The sequence below is a fragment of the Melospiza melodia genome, chromosome 2, assembly GCF_035770615.1.
Source record: "Melospiza melodia melodia isolate bMelMel2 chromosome 2, bMelMel2.pri, whole genome shotgun sequence".
Taxonomy (NCBI): Eukaryota; Metazoa; Chordata; class Aves; order Passeriformes; family Passerellidae; genus Melospiza; species Melospiza melodia.
Genome location: NC_086195.1, coordinates 23,951,137 through 23,967,836, shown reverse-complemented (window position 1 = coordinate 23,967,836; position 16,700 = coordinate 23,951,137). Strand labels below are relative to the sequence as shown.

The 16,700-nt window shown below is 36.1% G+C and overlaps 1 protein-coding gene across 1 annotated transcript in view; it reads right to left on the bottom strand.

Annotated features, from left to right (window-relative positions):
* Nucleotides 1–16,700, bottom strand: part of PRKX (protein kinase cAMP-dependent X-linked catalytic subunit) — a 55,839-nt gene that overhangs the window by 16,015 nt on the left and 23,124 nt on the right. Inside the window, exons 2-4 of the mRNA XM_063147988.1 lie at nt 13,568–13,736; nt 9,229–9,492; nt 2,622–2,741 (exon numbers count right to left, since the gene is read on the bottom strand). Coding sequence (XP_063004058.1) covers nt 2,622–2,741; nt 9,229–9,492; nt 13,568–13,736 — 553 coding nt within the window. The remainder of the gene's footprint in view (nt 1–2,621; nt 2,742–9,228; nt 9,493–13,567; nt 13,737–16,700) is intronic.

Sequence of the window (16,700 nt, the reverse complement as noted above, 5' to 3'; positions counted from 1 at the left end):
TGTCTTACATTAATTTACTTGCAGACAATAACTTAGTCTTGAAGTCAGGTTTTGGTCACCTTCAAAATATTTTCAGATTTCTTACATCTTCTTTGAATTTTGAACTATAAAGTTAACTAGGACTGCTTCTGTAATAAAAGCCTTGATAGTAAATATCTAGCCAGATCTTGAGCTGGTGAGGAAAAGCGTTTCAAAACACTATTGCTAAGAACAGTAAAAAGTTTATAAAATGCTAAAAGCATACATTCATTGTGACAACCTTCCCATCTAAAGGAAACACATACAAGCCGTAATCTCTATCCTTCTTTAATCCCCTAAAAAAACACCCTAAGAAAGTAGCATTTGCCCATCTTTAAAAAGTCCAAATCAAACAAAAAAAAAACCCCAAAAACAAGCCTCAAAACACAATCACCCCAAACATATAAGCTTGTACGGAGTCCCTATTCCAGCTTTGGAGAATGACTGAATGCTGCTGTTTTTAATTTTTTAGTCTTGCATGCAATCCCTATCCAAAGCAGCATTCAATCATTATAAAGAGCGTGTCTATTCAAGCACTGTAATAAAAAAACCTTAGCAAATCACACACAACAGACAGCTGCTCTGTCAGTCAGCCTATATAAAACCTCACTTGACTTTCAGGACAGTGTAAGCTATCTCTATTGGTTAAAAGTCTCTAAAAGCCAAAGTGCTCATTTTAAGCCACCCACTCAAATCCAGGTCTCATTCCCTGAGCCAGTCAGTGTCATGACACAGAAGATCCTACATAGAAACAACAGCAGCTGCTCCCATTTTTAATGAACAATATATACCAGTCATGTTTCAGTGGAACACACAGAAGCCATACTTCAGCACCCTGCAGTCTTGAGGTCTCAATGACTCCAAATATCTTGTCTGATGGCCACCTGTAGTCTTTGTTAACTTTGTAAACTACATTTCTATTAGTGGTCTAGAGGAGAGAATCCTCCCAACATCTCTGTAAGGCAAGCAAATAAATAAGGTCCAATATCCACTAACACTGAGACCACACAGACCTAACAGAGGGGCCACACTGAAACCCCTGGAGGAAGGTAAATCACAGCTGGGTGACTGCAGCACCTATGCTCATATTACAGCCCAGACACTTTTATCTACAGTCTTCTTGCTGTCCAAGGCTAAGAATAGTGGCAACAAGCTTGCTGGGAATCTCTTTTTTCTCTCTGAGAAGGACTCTTTTGACCAGCTTGGGCTGCTCACCTTGCAGGAAGCAATGGAAAAAAGGTGGAGCCTGGTCTCTGCAAATCAGCCTCCATAAATAACAACTTGGGCCAGCCAGCAACTATGTTTATTGCTTTTCTGTCTACAAATTGCCATAGATTCAAAGTCAATGCATATGTAAGCCTTCAGGACACTACGAAAGCAAGCAGTGGGGAGCAATGCTGTGCTAGGGAAAGTTGTGTTGCTATTGAGTGAACTTCACAGCAGTACCCCACAATGGATTAGAGCTCTGAAGTGACCACCCTTTCATCAGGGGAGCTACTTGCTCAGGCAAAATTACAAGCTTGTCCAAACACTAGAAGAGTCAGCAAAGTCACTTTGAAATGACAGAAATACACAGAGAAAAGGATGAATAAATCCAAGCAAGGACACTGTTCTGATCATTCTACAAGGCTGCAAATTTATAAAGAAAGGCCACAGAGGACACCTGATGCACCTGGGGACCAAGAAGGTGCAGAGCCAGGTACCAGGCAGAAGGTATGAAACTATGAAGAAGGTAGAACTATGAAATCAAACTGATAAAATACCCTATGTTTATTCAGAAGCTATGAAAACCTTGCTTTCACCTGCATTTGTCCTATAGCACCCACCAAGGCAAAGCCAATTGCTTTCAAAAATCCAAACCTTTTTTCAAGTACCCTCAAACAACACAGCCAAGACAAAGAGGAAAACCACAACAAGTAATGAACAGGTTATTATATTAATGCCCAGAAACTGTTTCTTCAGTTTGAATTTGTATCTTCTGAAAACATTGCTTTATCAAAAAAATTCCAGAACAGCAAAAGCAACATTTGAGCAAACTGACTTCAAACAGACCTATAAAGCTTTTCACTATTCTTCTTCCTCTGGTTTAAAGAAAACCAGCGCTCCATTATAATACAAATTGTATTAATAAAAGTCTTCCTACTTGCCACTGTGCATTTTTACGGACTAAAGCTCCCACTGTAACTAGGATTTCCCTATGTTGGAAATGAATTACAGAAGTAGTCCTGTTCTTTACCCTTTAAATGTAAAGGACCTCGTAAATAAAAATCTAAACTTCAGCAAAACCTGAATTTCCAAACACATAAGGAAAAGAGAAGCTGTTAAAGTATTAAGAAAAACAAAACAAAAACCCCAAACCAAACAGAAAACACAAACTCAAAACAAGATACAAAACCAACAAACTCAAAATCCTAAAACATTCCCACAACAAGTGATATCTGTAGTTTTGTAAAGCTTCCCAATTCCTTTCTTCAAAAGCAGAAATTAAACCAGTAAATCAATAATAAATTTGGCCCAAATTTGCTTATCCAAATATTGTAAACAGAACTAGCAAATAATTCTGTATTACATAATATTGCTGTGATATAGTAATTATCACTTACCCTGACAACATCTCAAATATAAGAATTCCTAGGGCCCACCAATCCACAGCTCTTCCATGGCCTTTACTTTGTATGACTTCTGGTGCAAGGTACTCAGGAGTGCCACAGAGAGTCCACGTTCTGGTTGTAAAAGAAGGGAAAAAAAAAAGCACAAAACAAACAACAATAGCAGATCAAATTGAAACTGAAATAACAGTTACAGGAAAAACCAAACACAGACATAAGAACTACCCAACATATACCTACCTATGTATTTACTATACAAAGGAATAGAGAAATAAGAAAGGCCTGTACAAGATTTAAACAGACTGCTTTGATGATGCTGTCCAATTCTCCTGGAACACAGATATGTGCAAATTAAGAAACCGCCTGTCTCAGAAAATACCTGTGCAAAGAGTTTCCCAGCTGGTGCTGTGGTACTCCACCCATTAAGACTATACATTGTTTTGAATTATTAACAGTGTTTTTCATGGACTCCTTCTGACAGGCCCAGCAGAAGACAAGCTTAAATGGCTTTTTCCAGAAAAACAAAGTTTCATTTAGAAAAAAGAAAAGAAGGGAGTTTTTAAAGCAGTCGTAGTTTAAATCAGTAAATAATAGCACATATATGAAGATTTGTTTTACAATCTAAGTAAAGTTTTTCAAATAGTATTGAAATCTAACCTGTCATCACTTCCACAATATTCATTAAAAGGGAAACATTTGTATTTTTAGTTATTTTAAATATTTACAAGGTGTAGTCAAGCAAGTATGAGATAAGTAGGCAATACTTTTTGATCTATTTTTAAGTAATTTTTAATTGTAGCTTTCTATGGTAAGGTCAAAATAAAACTCTTATATTGCTAACTAACTGAAGCTCAAGTTCTATAGAGAAAAGAAAAACTGAAGCTAAGCAGTTATGTTTACAAAGACCAAATTATAATTGAAAATAAGAATACTCTGATGTAATTTCTTTCAGTAATGTGAACTTTTCATTGTAAAAATATCCATGTAGAATTTTCTTGGCTTCACTCCCTTGACTTAGGTTTAAATATACTTGAGAGAAAAAGGTCCTCTCATTTTGAATAAATTACCCATCCCTGGCAAGTCAGAAGATAAAACTTTGAAAATGTGCTCACCTATTCAAGAGAAATTGAAATCCCAGCACAGAATAAGAAAGAAAACTGTATCAGATTTTAAAAGGAGCTCTAGTAAAATATGACAAAGACTATAATCACAAATGGTCACCACATGATTTCTAACTTGCGCCAAAAAATCCTGAGTGTTTGTGAGAGGAAGAATTTCCTCCAATTAAACTGTTAAGACACTCCTGAACAAATGCATTAAGATGAACAGCAATCACCTTTAGAAGTAATACTAATTCAATTTCTTTTTTTCTGAGAATGCAAGGAAGATGACCGTTCCATCCTACTCTGTGCTGATGTGGCCTCACCTTGAGCCCTGTGTGCAGTTTTGGGCAACAAAATGTAAAAAAGACATTAAGCTACTAGAGGGTGTCCCAAGGAGGGCAATGCAGATGGTGAAGGGTCTGGAGAAGCCTTATGAGGAGGGGCTGAGGGCACTTGGTCTGTTCAGACTGGAGGAGACTGAGGGGAGACCTCATTGTGGTCTTCAACATCCCCACAAGGGGAAGCAGAGGAGCAGGCACTGATCTCTTCACTCTTGTTCCCAGTGAGAGGACTCAAAGAAACATAAGGAAGCTGAGTCAGGGGAGGTTTAGGTTGGATATCAGGAAAAGGTTCTTCACCCAGAGGGTGGTTGAGCACTGCAGCAGGCTCTCCAGGGAAGTGATCACAGCACCAGGCCTAAGAAAGTTCAAAAAGTGATTGGAAAATGCTCTCAGGCACAGGGTGTGACTCCTGGGAATGTCCTAGGCCAGGCCAGGAGTTGGATTTGAGGATTCTGATGCGTCCCTTCCAACTCAGCATAATCTATGACTCCTTGCAATATTTTAAAGGGAGTTTCTGTTTCTGGGTTTTTTTTTTTCAGTTGGTTGGTTTTTTTAAGCCTTGAACATTTGATTCATAAAAATAAGATAAAGGAAGGGAAGCTGTACAGTCAGTTAAGGCTTTAGCTGAAGAATTACAACTTGAACTTCTTTAAGCTTCAGTTTACTATGGCAAAAGCCAAATTATTCCAGCTAAACTGTCAGAAGCGTTAGGCACACTTTGCATTCAATGTACTTCAAGGTTCTTGAAATGACATTTTTAAGTGTAAAGAATACATTTTTATAATTAATTTATCCAAAAAATATGAACTCTCATTTTCCAAATCAAGGATACTGAATTTTTACATACAGTGCTGCTTTACACTACTGCCATCTAGCAGCTGCCTAGGATGGACTATGGAATTAAGAATAAGAGCAAAGCTCTGTCATCTTTTAAAACAAAGTACTTCTCCCTCTTCCAAATTAAAAAAGCTGTATCTGTCATGTGACTTAATCACACCGATTTAGGCAGCTATGCAAATGAAGCAGCTGACAGTTTTACCATATTTTTATTCAAGCAAGAGGAAAACCATGAACATAACTTGAAGTTTCCTAGCTGCACTAGGAAATAAAACTTATTACTACCACATTAACTACTTCCTTAATTTCAATCAAGAAATGTATGTTTACTAATTACACAAAAACTTGGAACTCATGTTCTTTTTTAAGATATGCATTTGTGCCATAAGATTGCGACTTGTGTTTCCTCTTTTGTTGGCCATGAAACATACTAAATAGTATTTTGGAAAACACATCAAGTAGATGCTACAAAAAGATAATATGTTAAATTATTTTTTTAATCATTACTGTTTTATGGCTACTGCATATTTATCTGAAGTTCCAGATAACTTATTTGAAGATAAATTACAATGAAAAAAGGTAAGAATAGACTGTTCCCTTCAAACGGCTACAAAATATTCACTCTTCTGAATTTTCAAGATAAAAGCTGAAATACAAGAAAGTGGTAATTGATAAGCTTGAATATGTAATTTTAAAACATGAAATATAGAATCTACTCTGGTTAAAAAGGTAAGCTACATAATAATTTTGTGAAACTACTGAAGAGTACTGTGTGAAGAAGTTCAGTCTCGATGGTTGATGTGTTTCAGCATTCTACACCATTCAACATCCATCTGTGTACCTGAAAGCTTTTTGCATATGAGACAGATTTGTTTTGGTATTCTGGCAGTTTCTCTATAATTATATTTAACAAAGATTGTTTTGCATGCAGCCAACAAAAATTTGTTCTGCAAGACATTCTTGCTTGCTTGTACAGTGACAAAAGGTAGACTTTGCAAACTAGACTTACTATGTCTTAAATAGCCTTTCTCTCTTTAGTCCACTGTGTGGAACAGTCATGAGGCACATCCAGCCCATGCAACAATGCAGAACTGTCCCCAATATGTTTAAGATTAATCACTTCAACTTTCTAGAAAGACTCATGGGTAAATTTCTTTTTTAGGAATGTAAACTGAATAAACTGAAATTAACAGTGAATAACATTCCAGAAAAAAGAAAAAAGATCACTCAAGTCTTATTTTTACCTTATTTAAATCTGTCCATAAAAAACCCCATAAAATTCCATGCAGATTAGCCTTGTGCTTCTCTGAAAGAACATGGGAATTAAACGCCAACCCTCCAAAAATTCCCAAAAAACACTAAACACCGAAATGAAAAAAAAAACAAACCAAAAACCACACAAAAAAAGGAAATCCGAACAGAAAAACATTTCAATAAAAGTACGATACCCAAAAAGTGGTATATGTGTTTCAGAAAGAGAAAGGGCTACAGTTGTAAAGTTCAAAGGAAATTCTTTTTACAGCCTTCAGGTAACAGTAATTTATAAAAACCCCCTCCCCAACTTCCTTCCTGAAATTGCCCTTTTTTAGAAGTAGTGGCACATCTATTTTATATGAATGTACTTACAAGAAACTGAAAAGGTTATTAAGTCTTCAGTTAAGCAACATCAAGGTGGAAAAGAGAAGAAATAAACAGCAGCTGAGGCAAAGACACACTGTTTTGGAGAAAAATTCAGAGTTTTTAAACATACACTATGAGTGAAAAGGGAGGAACAAGGATAAACAGAAGGACATACCAACAAGGAACAGAAGGAGCAAAGAAAACCTCCTCTGTCTCTCTAAAAAAAACATTAAGAGTCTAGCCCTTCAGAAATTGTAGTAACAAGAAGGTACAGGTGCAAGCTGCTTTCCACAGTGGGAACATGAGCTATGAGCCAAACCCTCTTTCTGAAGAGCAGCTTAACTGTAGAGGGACATGGTGAAAATTTCATCCCTTTACACACGGCAGTGTGTAAGAAAGGAAAACGTCTACAGAAAAACCCCAATTAAGCAGCTACAGAATCATTTGGTGAAGTATTATGTATCTGGAATGTGAGATCGTATCCCAAGTCTTCTGCAGACCATGTTTTCATTTATGTAAAGTGTCCTCTTTCTAGGGATGTCTCTGCTGATCCTGAGAGCAGGTTACCTCACAATGTTTAAAGAACACAAATACTTCAGGTCTTCTTTTTGCCATTCATGTATGCTGTGTATATGCTCACATCTATACACTCACTGACACCCATACACACAAGATTCATTAGTACAGATATCTGCCATGCATAAAAATGACAATATCTCCTATAATTTTGATCAAATAGGCTATGCCATAAAGAAAAGCACCTACTGGAGGGCACTAGTGAATAAAGGGTTTATAACTGTATATTTTTACAGTGACAAAACCAACATTCTGAAAATGACTTCAGCTAGTGGGGAGAATACCATGTAGTTTCAAAAAAAAAAAAAAAACCAAACCCAGTAACAAAAAAATTAACCAGATTTGCATAGGTGCAACCTGTGCAGTCTTTGCCACCTGTGCTCTAACTGATAATGTTTTTGCTTATTTCAATTTTATGTTCTGCACTCATGTTACCTGTTGTACATTTGAAGGAAAATCAGCTATGAATACAAAACTACTATAATCTTCTATGATTCAACAAAAACTGATCAACTCCACTGCCCCCAAGCAATATGGAGAACACAAACCCAATTAAAACCAGTAGCAATAATCAAGTTTGATATCCTAAAATATATTTGAACAAATTTACTCGTAGAGATTCATCTACCAGGTTGAAAAATATACTCTGATATGAACTATCACCTTATTTAATGAAGGGTTACTTCTCTTGTGCCTTAAACCCACAGAAGCACAAAACAAGAATTACCACCAGGCGGCAGTATATACATATAAAGAGCAAGTTGTGAGTACTTGTATGAAAATGTCTTATAAATTTAGAGACTGCACTACTTTCTTGCATGGAATATGTTAGCTCTTCCTGCAAAAAGTTTTTTTGCTTTAAAAACAAAGTATTACAATGAAAGGCCAGAATTTGTAGGCCTTTTTACTTGCCCAGTGAAAACTTTATTAATATACTCCTAATAAAAATCTATGGTATTAAAACAGATTTTCAGACCTTAAAGGTTAATAGAATTTTTGATTCTATTTTGAGATATCATTGGTCTCATCTGACTTTTACTTCATAATGGATGCATTAAGCAGCTTCTTGTTACTGATAAGTAAAACCTTACAAAAGGAAGGCCTTGTAAAATCATGGCTCAGGCCTGTAACTTTGGTTAACTAGAAAAGGACTGTGGGAAGGAGACTCAGCTGAATTAGGGGTAGAAAAACAAGTTATGTAACCATGGTGTGTTCACATGATGGTGTATGGTGGTTGAATTATGTTTGTTATGATTTAAAAGTATGTAGCTGCTAAAGCAGCATCAAACAGGTTGATGACTGAAGAGGATGAGCACCCATGTAGCGCCTAACTCAGCACCGTGCTGCCTCAATCTGAACAATCAAATAGAGTCTCCCTCAAGAGATGACTCAAAGGCATAACATCAAGCCTTGTCACACCACTCTTCTGATACAACAGGCTGGTTTTTACCTCCCTTTTCTTGAATCCCAATGCTCTTGTTTACTTTTAAAAGCATGTATTATGGTCTTGAAAGAGTAGTCCAAACAGAGAGAACAGAGAAATCACTGGAGGGGAGCCTCTGCATCACCAAAACTCACATATGTAGCTAAAGCTAACAGTAATACAGAAGCTAGATTTAAATAAATCAGTGCTGCTGAAGCTGGCCTTATGGTTTCTGTCTAGGCTTTCACAGTTTCATTTTTGCCACAGGCTAGTGAAAACACAGTATCTAGTTTTAAAATCACTCTTCAAAAATCTCTAAAAGGAAACTAGAAGGAAACCTGAGTTATGAAACATATTCAGTATGTATGGAGGATTAATTTATGTATCTTAGTATTGGTTCATATTATTTTCCTTAACTCCCTTTTCCCAACATGACTGCTGAAAACTTAAATATACAAAACCAGCCATATAAAAATATTTTCCTGTCATTGCTTATGTGTGATATTGCTCCTGGTGATACCTAAGGGATAATACTGCTTTCCATTCAGCCATTTAAAGATTATAATTTCCTTCACATTAAGGGATTTGATACGTGTGAACCACATGGAGTGTTAAATCAAATGCTGAGCACCTGAAATCAAACATTTTTTTCTAACTGTTTAGCATGCAAAATGTAATTACCAGAACAAAACCCGACCTACCTGTCCACCAGTTTTTTTGCAAATCCGAAGTCAGTAAGCTTGATATGTCCTTCTTTGTCTAGTAATATATTTTCAGGTTTTAAGTCTCTGTAAACTATTTCTTTGGAGTGCAGGTATTCTATTGCACAAATGATTTCCGTCGAGTAAAACAGTCCTGTGCTGTTGTTGAAACGCCCCATGTTGCGCAGGTAACTAAAAAGTTCTCCTCCTGGCACGTATTCCATTAGCATATATAAAAAACGTTCATCGTGGTTGGTCCAAAATCTGTAACAAAAGTATTGTTTTAGTGAATAAAGAAATTAGGTCTTTGATTTGCTTTACAAGTCAATGTCTGTAAAATGGCCTCTGCTACCTCAACCGTGTACATAACTAATTTCTGATTCCTTGTCTGCAAACATTAAAACCTCCAAGAATCCAGCAGGATTATGTAACACACTTGAGTAACGACCTTAAACTACACTACAAAACCAGATAGCTGAGGCTAAGTACAGCACAGGACAAGAAAAAACTCTAATTGATAGATTCTGTTTCATCATGCTAAACAGGTCTCTTCAAAGCACCAAATAACTGACCCGATATAAAGACCAGATATTTTTTACACACCTTGCATTTTATATTATCAAGCATTACTAAAGTGATGGGGGTAAGCAGAATCTGCTTTTGTAAAGACTTTCATGACAATATGTTCAAAACCAGACATCAAAGAGTTCTCCTCCTGTCCTATGCCTTCCTCCCTGGAGATACACAATCCCAACTAAAGCATCAGATGACAACCCTTGATCTTTCACAATAACAAAAATGATAACAGAACAAGATTCATTTCTGTACCTCAGAATTAATCCAAGGATAGGTACCTTCCATTCCTCAGACTACAAGCTTTAATTTAAGAGCTATTTCTGGGGTAGCCAGAGAAACATAAAGAACAGGTATAGAGGAAAGAAAATAGTTATATGTGGCTTTAAAATGTTTCATTACAGAATACAGGAATCTTCTCTTCTACATTGCCCTAAATTATCTTTTATTTCATCTATCTACATTAAACAAGTCACCTTACCCCTAAATGTAGCTCAACAGTTAAGAAGAAAACAAATAGGTGGTAACATCTTGAAGAACACTGCCATTTAAAACAAAGAACTATCCCTAATTCCATAATAAAAGATAGAGAACACTGTATCCTTACCTACTTATTGGTACAGTGATACAAGAACAGAAGCTACTTCAGCCTCTAGTCAGTGCTTCTGCAGTACCACAAATACCTCATGGTTAATCAGGGCACAGAGCCTCAGGAAAGGTGAGCAGGAACTGAGCTCCACAACACATGAATGACTTTTAGTCCAGAAGATTTTATTTTTCACAGTAGCACTGAGGCAACCAAGGAAACAAGACAGACTAACAGACATGAGCTACTGCTCTTTGATTCCCTCAGTAAAGGAGAAAGCAGAGCCCAAGCTTGTCTTCTGCTTTTATGGAACTTCTTCCCTATCACAGTCATCAACATCATTAATTGGCTCTTGGTGATGTTCACAGCATCTTTACAGACTACACAAAAACACTCTGAAAATGTATTTTACGTAATTAAGCAAAGCTATACCTACAATAAACAATGAAAGAAAAGTAGAAATGGGTGAAAAAAAGCAAAACATCTATATATAGTAGAGGAAGAGCAAAATCTGACAATACAGAGGGGAAAAAATGGAACTTCTGCATCATTAAGCACAGAATTTTTTACAAGAATTAATTTCTTAAAAAACTGACGCTTGAAGGTTTGTCTATCCACAGAAAAATGGACACATTATTTGGTATACATGAAAAAGAGCAAAATGAAGAATTTCTGTACTTGCAATTCAGACTGCTTTAAATGGTAATGTAATACTAAAAGAAAAAAAATCACAGAAGCTGTGATTAGAATAACATGTGGTGTCATTAACTCTACAATTCAGCTTGCTACATAAACTTGAGATGCCACTGTGAAATCCTACAGACTAACAACCTGCTTCAGCTTATACAGCTACAAGACAAAGTTGATTTTTATTAATTCTTCCTCTCTTCAAAAACGTGTCAATATTACATCTCACTATGAAGAGCTGCACCACAGTGAATATGACACATTACTCAATTGTCAGTAAAGATTGCCTAGGAATCTCCAGTGATCAGTTGTTGCAGAAGCACTTAGGAAGCGTTTAGAAAAAAATTGTTTAAAAAATACATAGATAAATAACGCCAGTGTCTACAGAAAAACTGTACCTCACTATATTTAGAATAGGTATTTGTCAAAAGTAACAGATAAAGGAAAAAAAACCCCATTCTTTACATATAGGAAAACTTATGGAATTTCCAAACACCAGCATACAACTATGTGCAGCATTACTTTATAATTTTTCATCATAAAATCCTGAAATACTATGCTGCACTGACACCAAAGGAAAATGCTATCTGTGTTAAAGATGGTGAAGCTAACTGAAAAGATAAAAACCAGACCATGTAGATCACACACTTTAAAGGCATTAAAGCTGAACTATATAGTTTTTCCCCATTTTTGTTAAACACTTACAGTAAAATAATGACAGAAAAAAACCCAAACAAATCGGGCAGGAGGTGGCTGAAAACAATCTTTTAGTCACACAAAAAACTGCAGAAAGTGTTATTTGTCATACCATCTAGTGATAATCATTCACAAAGGTTTGTTTAACCTAAAGCACATAAGTATCTTTGTGACTTAAATTTTAACTACCTCACTTCAGCTATGTTGTTTGGAGTCTCCTCTGACAAGGGAAAAATCACATGGACAATTATATGAACATAGCTGCTGATGCAACATACCATTGGACATTTCAACAGAAAAAGCAGAGCTCTAGAAGACATGAAAGATGTTTGCTTTGCATACAAAGAGAACTATTTGAATTGTGTCCTTCGGCAACTTGAAAAATCTGATATTTTGTAAATAAGGTGTGAATGAAATCCAGGAAAACTCCCCTAGTTTGGATTTTTAATCACTTCTATATGAACATGAATCCTCCCTGTCTCTGACATGTCACCCAAATTTCTCTACTCCCACTGTTCCTGACACACAGACCTACTGGGATGGGGTTTGTCTGGGAATTTGTTCGTTGTTTTTGGTAGGGTTTTCCTTTCAAGAAATTCAAGATGTACACAGATACATATACAAAATCCTGTTCCCCCCATTCCATCCATACTTCAACCAGTCTAACCAGATGTACTCAGCTTCTCCATCTTGCTTTCTTCCATGAATCTCAATCTCTACATATTCTAGAACTTGTCTTACTGATACTATGCCACATACAGGATTTCTGAACACTAGCTGGAAACTAACAGCATCATGATGCTGGGAAAGCCAACACCACACCAGGGAAAAAGCCTCCTCCTGCAGGGCTCATTCCATCTTCTGAATGATGACCATGCTGTTCCCTTCTTCTTCTTCTCCCTCTGATACTTGCCTAACCCTGGCAGGAAGCTGCACTCCCTGCAGCTAGATTAACTAATGCTAATTTTGTCTAATTCTATGTAAAACTGATTAAGGCAGGTAAATGGAAACAAATCTTAGTTAATAGCTGGCCATGTATCCGTGCACGAGAAAACATAAATGGAAATTAACCTGCAATTACCAGATGTTTAGTAATGTCATTAATGGGTACAGACTCAGATACACAAGAAGCACTGTGGTGCTGTGAACAGAAAAGTATGAGAAAAGTTCTCCATTTAGCAATGGGACCACTGGGATCATTAGAGTTACCTCAATTCCACTAAAAAAGAAGTATTCTTCATGAACTGTGTTTAAATAATGCTTCTCAATAGGTTCCATCACTTAACTTCAAATACAGGAAAGTCCAAGAAATGCTGCAGTTATTTAAACTCTTTAAAAATAAAGTTTGCAGAAGTTCATTTAAGTTTTTAAAAACATGCTATTAAGTCTGGGAATATCTTTAGCTATTTACCAATATCTACAGCACATACACGTAGAAATACTTTCATCACAATTCTAACATCAAGAATCATTCTAGAAGTCATTTTGATGAGCCAAAGCTAACAACTCTTCATTAGTATTTTCCTCTCACTTTCAAAAATGTCTCTTCTGCAGTGCGAAGATAAGAGAGAAAACACCTTATAATAAATTATTTCAATGTTTAAATAATGCCTCTTTATTTTAATTTCTTGATTCTTCTAAAATTTTCATTCCAAAGTCCATTTTAATCTAGATTACATATGAGAAATTAAATACTCTGTGTCATTAAAGTACCTAAGAACTTGCAATGAGATTCTGGAGTACTTTAACGGCACTTCCTGTATGAGTGAAATGAATTAAAAAAATAAAACAACTTACAATCTGATCAAAAAAGGGTGGTTGACTTCTTTCAAGACAGACTTTTCATTGTGCACGTGTTGCTCTTGCTTCAGTCGAATGACATCAGGAATGCTCATTACTTTCAGTGCAAAGTAACGCTTGGCCATTTTCTCCTTCACCAGGTGAACACGTCCAAAGGTACCTGTGCCTGAAAAGTTGGAGAAGAAACATCAACTTAGCATAAAAAGGGAAAAGGAACAAAGATAATTTGCTAAATTAAAACCTACAAGAACTGCAGTTATTCAGGTGCCGAGATTATAAGATTATAAACTTAAATGTGTACAAAGAGGCAAAGCGATTCAGTAGGACACGGAAGTGATGGGAAAAAACACATAATATTTGCTGATCCTTCTAAAAATTAATACATTTTTAAAAATCTGCTTATAGTGCTCAGTGCTATATCACTTGGAAACAGCAGCTGTCTGGCACCCCTTTTTTTTTACAGTAATGTACACCTTTTTGAACTCACTCTAAAAAATAAAGAAGGAAAATAAAAACGTAGTGACTTTTAAATAAAGCATTAGGCATTTCTCTATTCAACAGTCATTAAAGTTCCTTTTAAGTGCATTGCACTCAAGACAATCATATAACTGAACTGAGTATCTCTTAGTTTGAAATCAAAGTTAAAACTGGCACATTTAGCCAGACTGCTATTTGTTGCGCAGCAGTTTTACACATTTGAAGACCAACACAAATTTCAGCTCATTAGGTGATTGCTTACTGTTTTTCTGCTCATTAAACAATGACACAAAGGTTCCATTACAACAGTGCACCTGATCTTTTGAATCCCATTCTCAGACAGCAATATGTACCACTATAAAGGACACCTGGCATTAAAACCAAGCATCTAACTTATGAAAGGTCCCTCTCTCCAGAAAAGTCAAAAGCTTAATACTTCAGCTCACTATCATCCCCTTACTTGCACATACCCTAGGAAAGGCAGCACACAGACCTGCTGCAGTATTATTAACTGGTTTGTTACTTGATTTCAGATTGTGTTGACCAGTTATGACCAATTTATAGTAAAGACAATTTCCTAAGATGTGCAATAGGTACAGGGAAAGGAGTGTGTATGTGAAAGGAAATACGTTTTTGAGAGATAGGTAGGAGCAAGAAACCAACAAATTAACTTCTATAATTCCATTATTGAGGAAATGAGAAAAAACAAGGGAATTTTTGCCTCTGCTAGCTTCAATTTATGCTTGAAGTATTTGTTTTCTGTATGTGGATTCTCAGCTAAAATATTTTATGTTATTTAACAGTTTTTCTTTCCAATCACTTAAAATGTTGTTTAAGACAGCATTTACTAAAAACCACTAAAAACTACTAACTCCAGCAATCCAGTTTTATGGAATTTGCAGCTCCACTACCAATACAGATTTCAAAGCCTGTTTTCAAGATAAAAGTTCTCACTACACAAACACATCAAGCATTACCATTGTCCAAGCACAAAAGATTCTATCAAAGAAGTTTTACATTCCCACCTGTCCTGAATTACAGTTCTTTAACCATGAAAACTACATCTCAGAAAAAGCCTGCTTTTATAGCAAAGTAAACCATCAGGTTACCCTGGAAAATTTATCATGCAATGAAATCCTTTAACAATGTACTCATATTACATGACTATATCTGCAAACAACTTTATTTGCTCAGGGACAGGCTTCTGCAGTAAAAAAACCCCAAACAAATAACATAAACCCAACAAACAAACAAACACCAAAAAGGGCCCAAAAGTTTCCAAACAGACACATCTGTGCAATATACTTTAAATACGGATTACTTACATTTACACTGCATATCATTGCAGACAAAAAAAAAAGAAATTTAACTCAGTTATTTCTGAATTAGGAGCTAAAATTTAAATTCTGAGTAAAAACATTGTGAAAAATAATGATAGTCATATGGCACACTAAAACTAGAAACCATCTTTGATTTTTGAGACTTCCAAATGTGGACTCAGGGAAATTAACAATACTAACCCCCCATAAGCAAATGTGGTTTTAGATGCATTTTGATACTTGTACAAACGAAGTGCTTCCACAGACATATCCAACATGAAAGTCAAAAGTGAACACATATCTAATTGTTTCTAGATCTCTAGTGATTACATGCTTCAGGACTTGTTCTACTTGTTTAAGAAATTTTTATTTTAGAATGCTTTACTTTTCCTTATGCTAATAATTTCTCTTTACAAACCACTGGTCAAAAATAATAATAACAGAAAAACAACAATAACAGAAATCCCAAGTTCCACCTAATTTCAGAGAAGAACCTGTCAGAGACCTATTTAGCAATAGTTCTAACTTTGGAAACACTTTCTCTGTAAAAACACCTCTGCCAGGAACAGCAAAGCTGGCAGGCTATTCCAGAATAGTGGCAAGGCCTAATCTACAAAGCCTGTGGGAAAACCAGACGACCACACAGACAGGTGAGAACACAGAACCTCCCTAACCAGTTTTATTGCTGAACTGATCCCAGGCAGTCTATTCTCAAACATCTTGAGCACACTTGCCAGCAACTATAAAAATCAAGACCATACAGACCTAGAAGCCATCTAACACTTGTTTTGAGACATGTCTTCCCAAAATATGCATTTTCTCCCCATCAAGTCTTCTCAGAAAATCCATTAAGCCTGCATGAGCTGGCAGTACCCACACACCCACCACTCTTCCATGGGACTAATTGTTATGCCTTTTTCTTGTTTTGTTTTATGCTTAGCCAGTCTTTAAATAACCAGGTAAAATTTGCATAAATTACTGCAATTAAAAATCTCACTTCAAACCTGCTCATACTTTTAGCCATTTCTGCTAACATTCTTTAAGTGTTCTTCCTTGCAATTGATAGGGAAGGTAGAAGGCTGCAACAAGATGTTACTGTGGTTGTTTAGCATAGGCAAGTATATCTGTTCTATAAGAACAGGTTGTTGTGTTGTGAGTAGATGGAAATTCTGCCCCTCAGATTCATAAAAAGAAAAATAAAAACCTGAAGCAGTAAGTGGCACTGAGCAAGACAAAGGCCCAGCTCCATAAATTTGAGGGAAGATTTTTGGCAGCAAAAAGGCAGTGTTATTAATCTTCCATCAAAGCCCCACTCCAGGTGAGGAGACATCTAA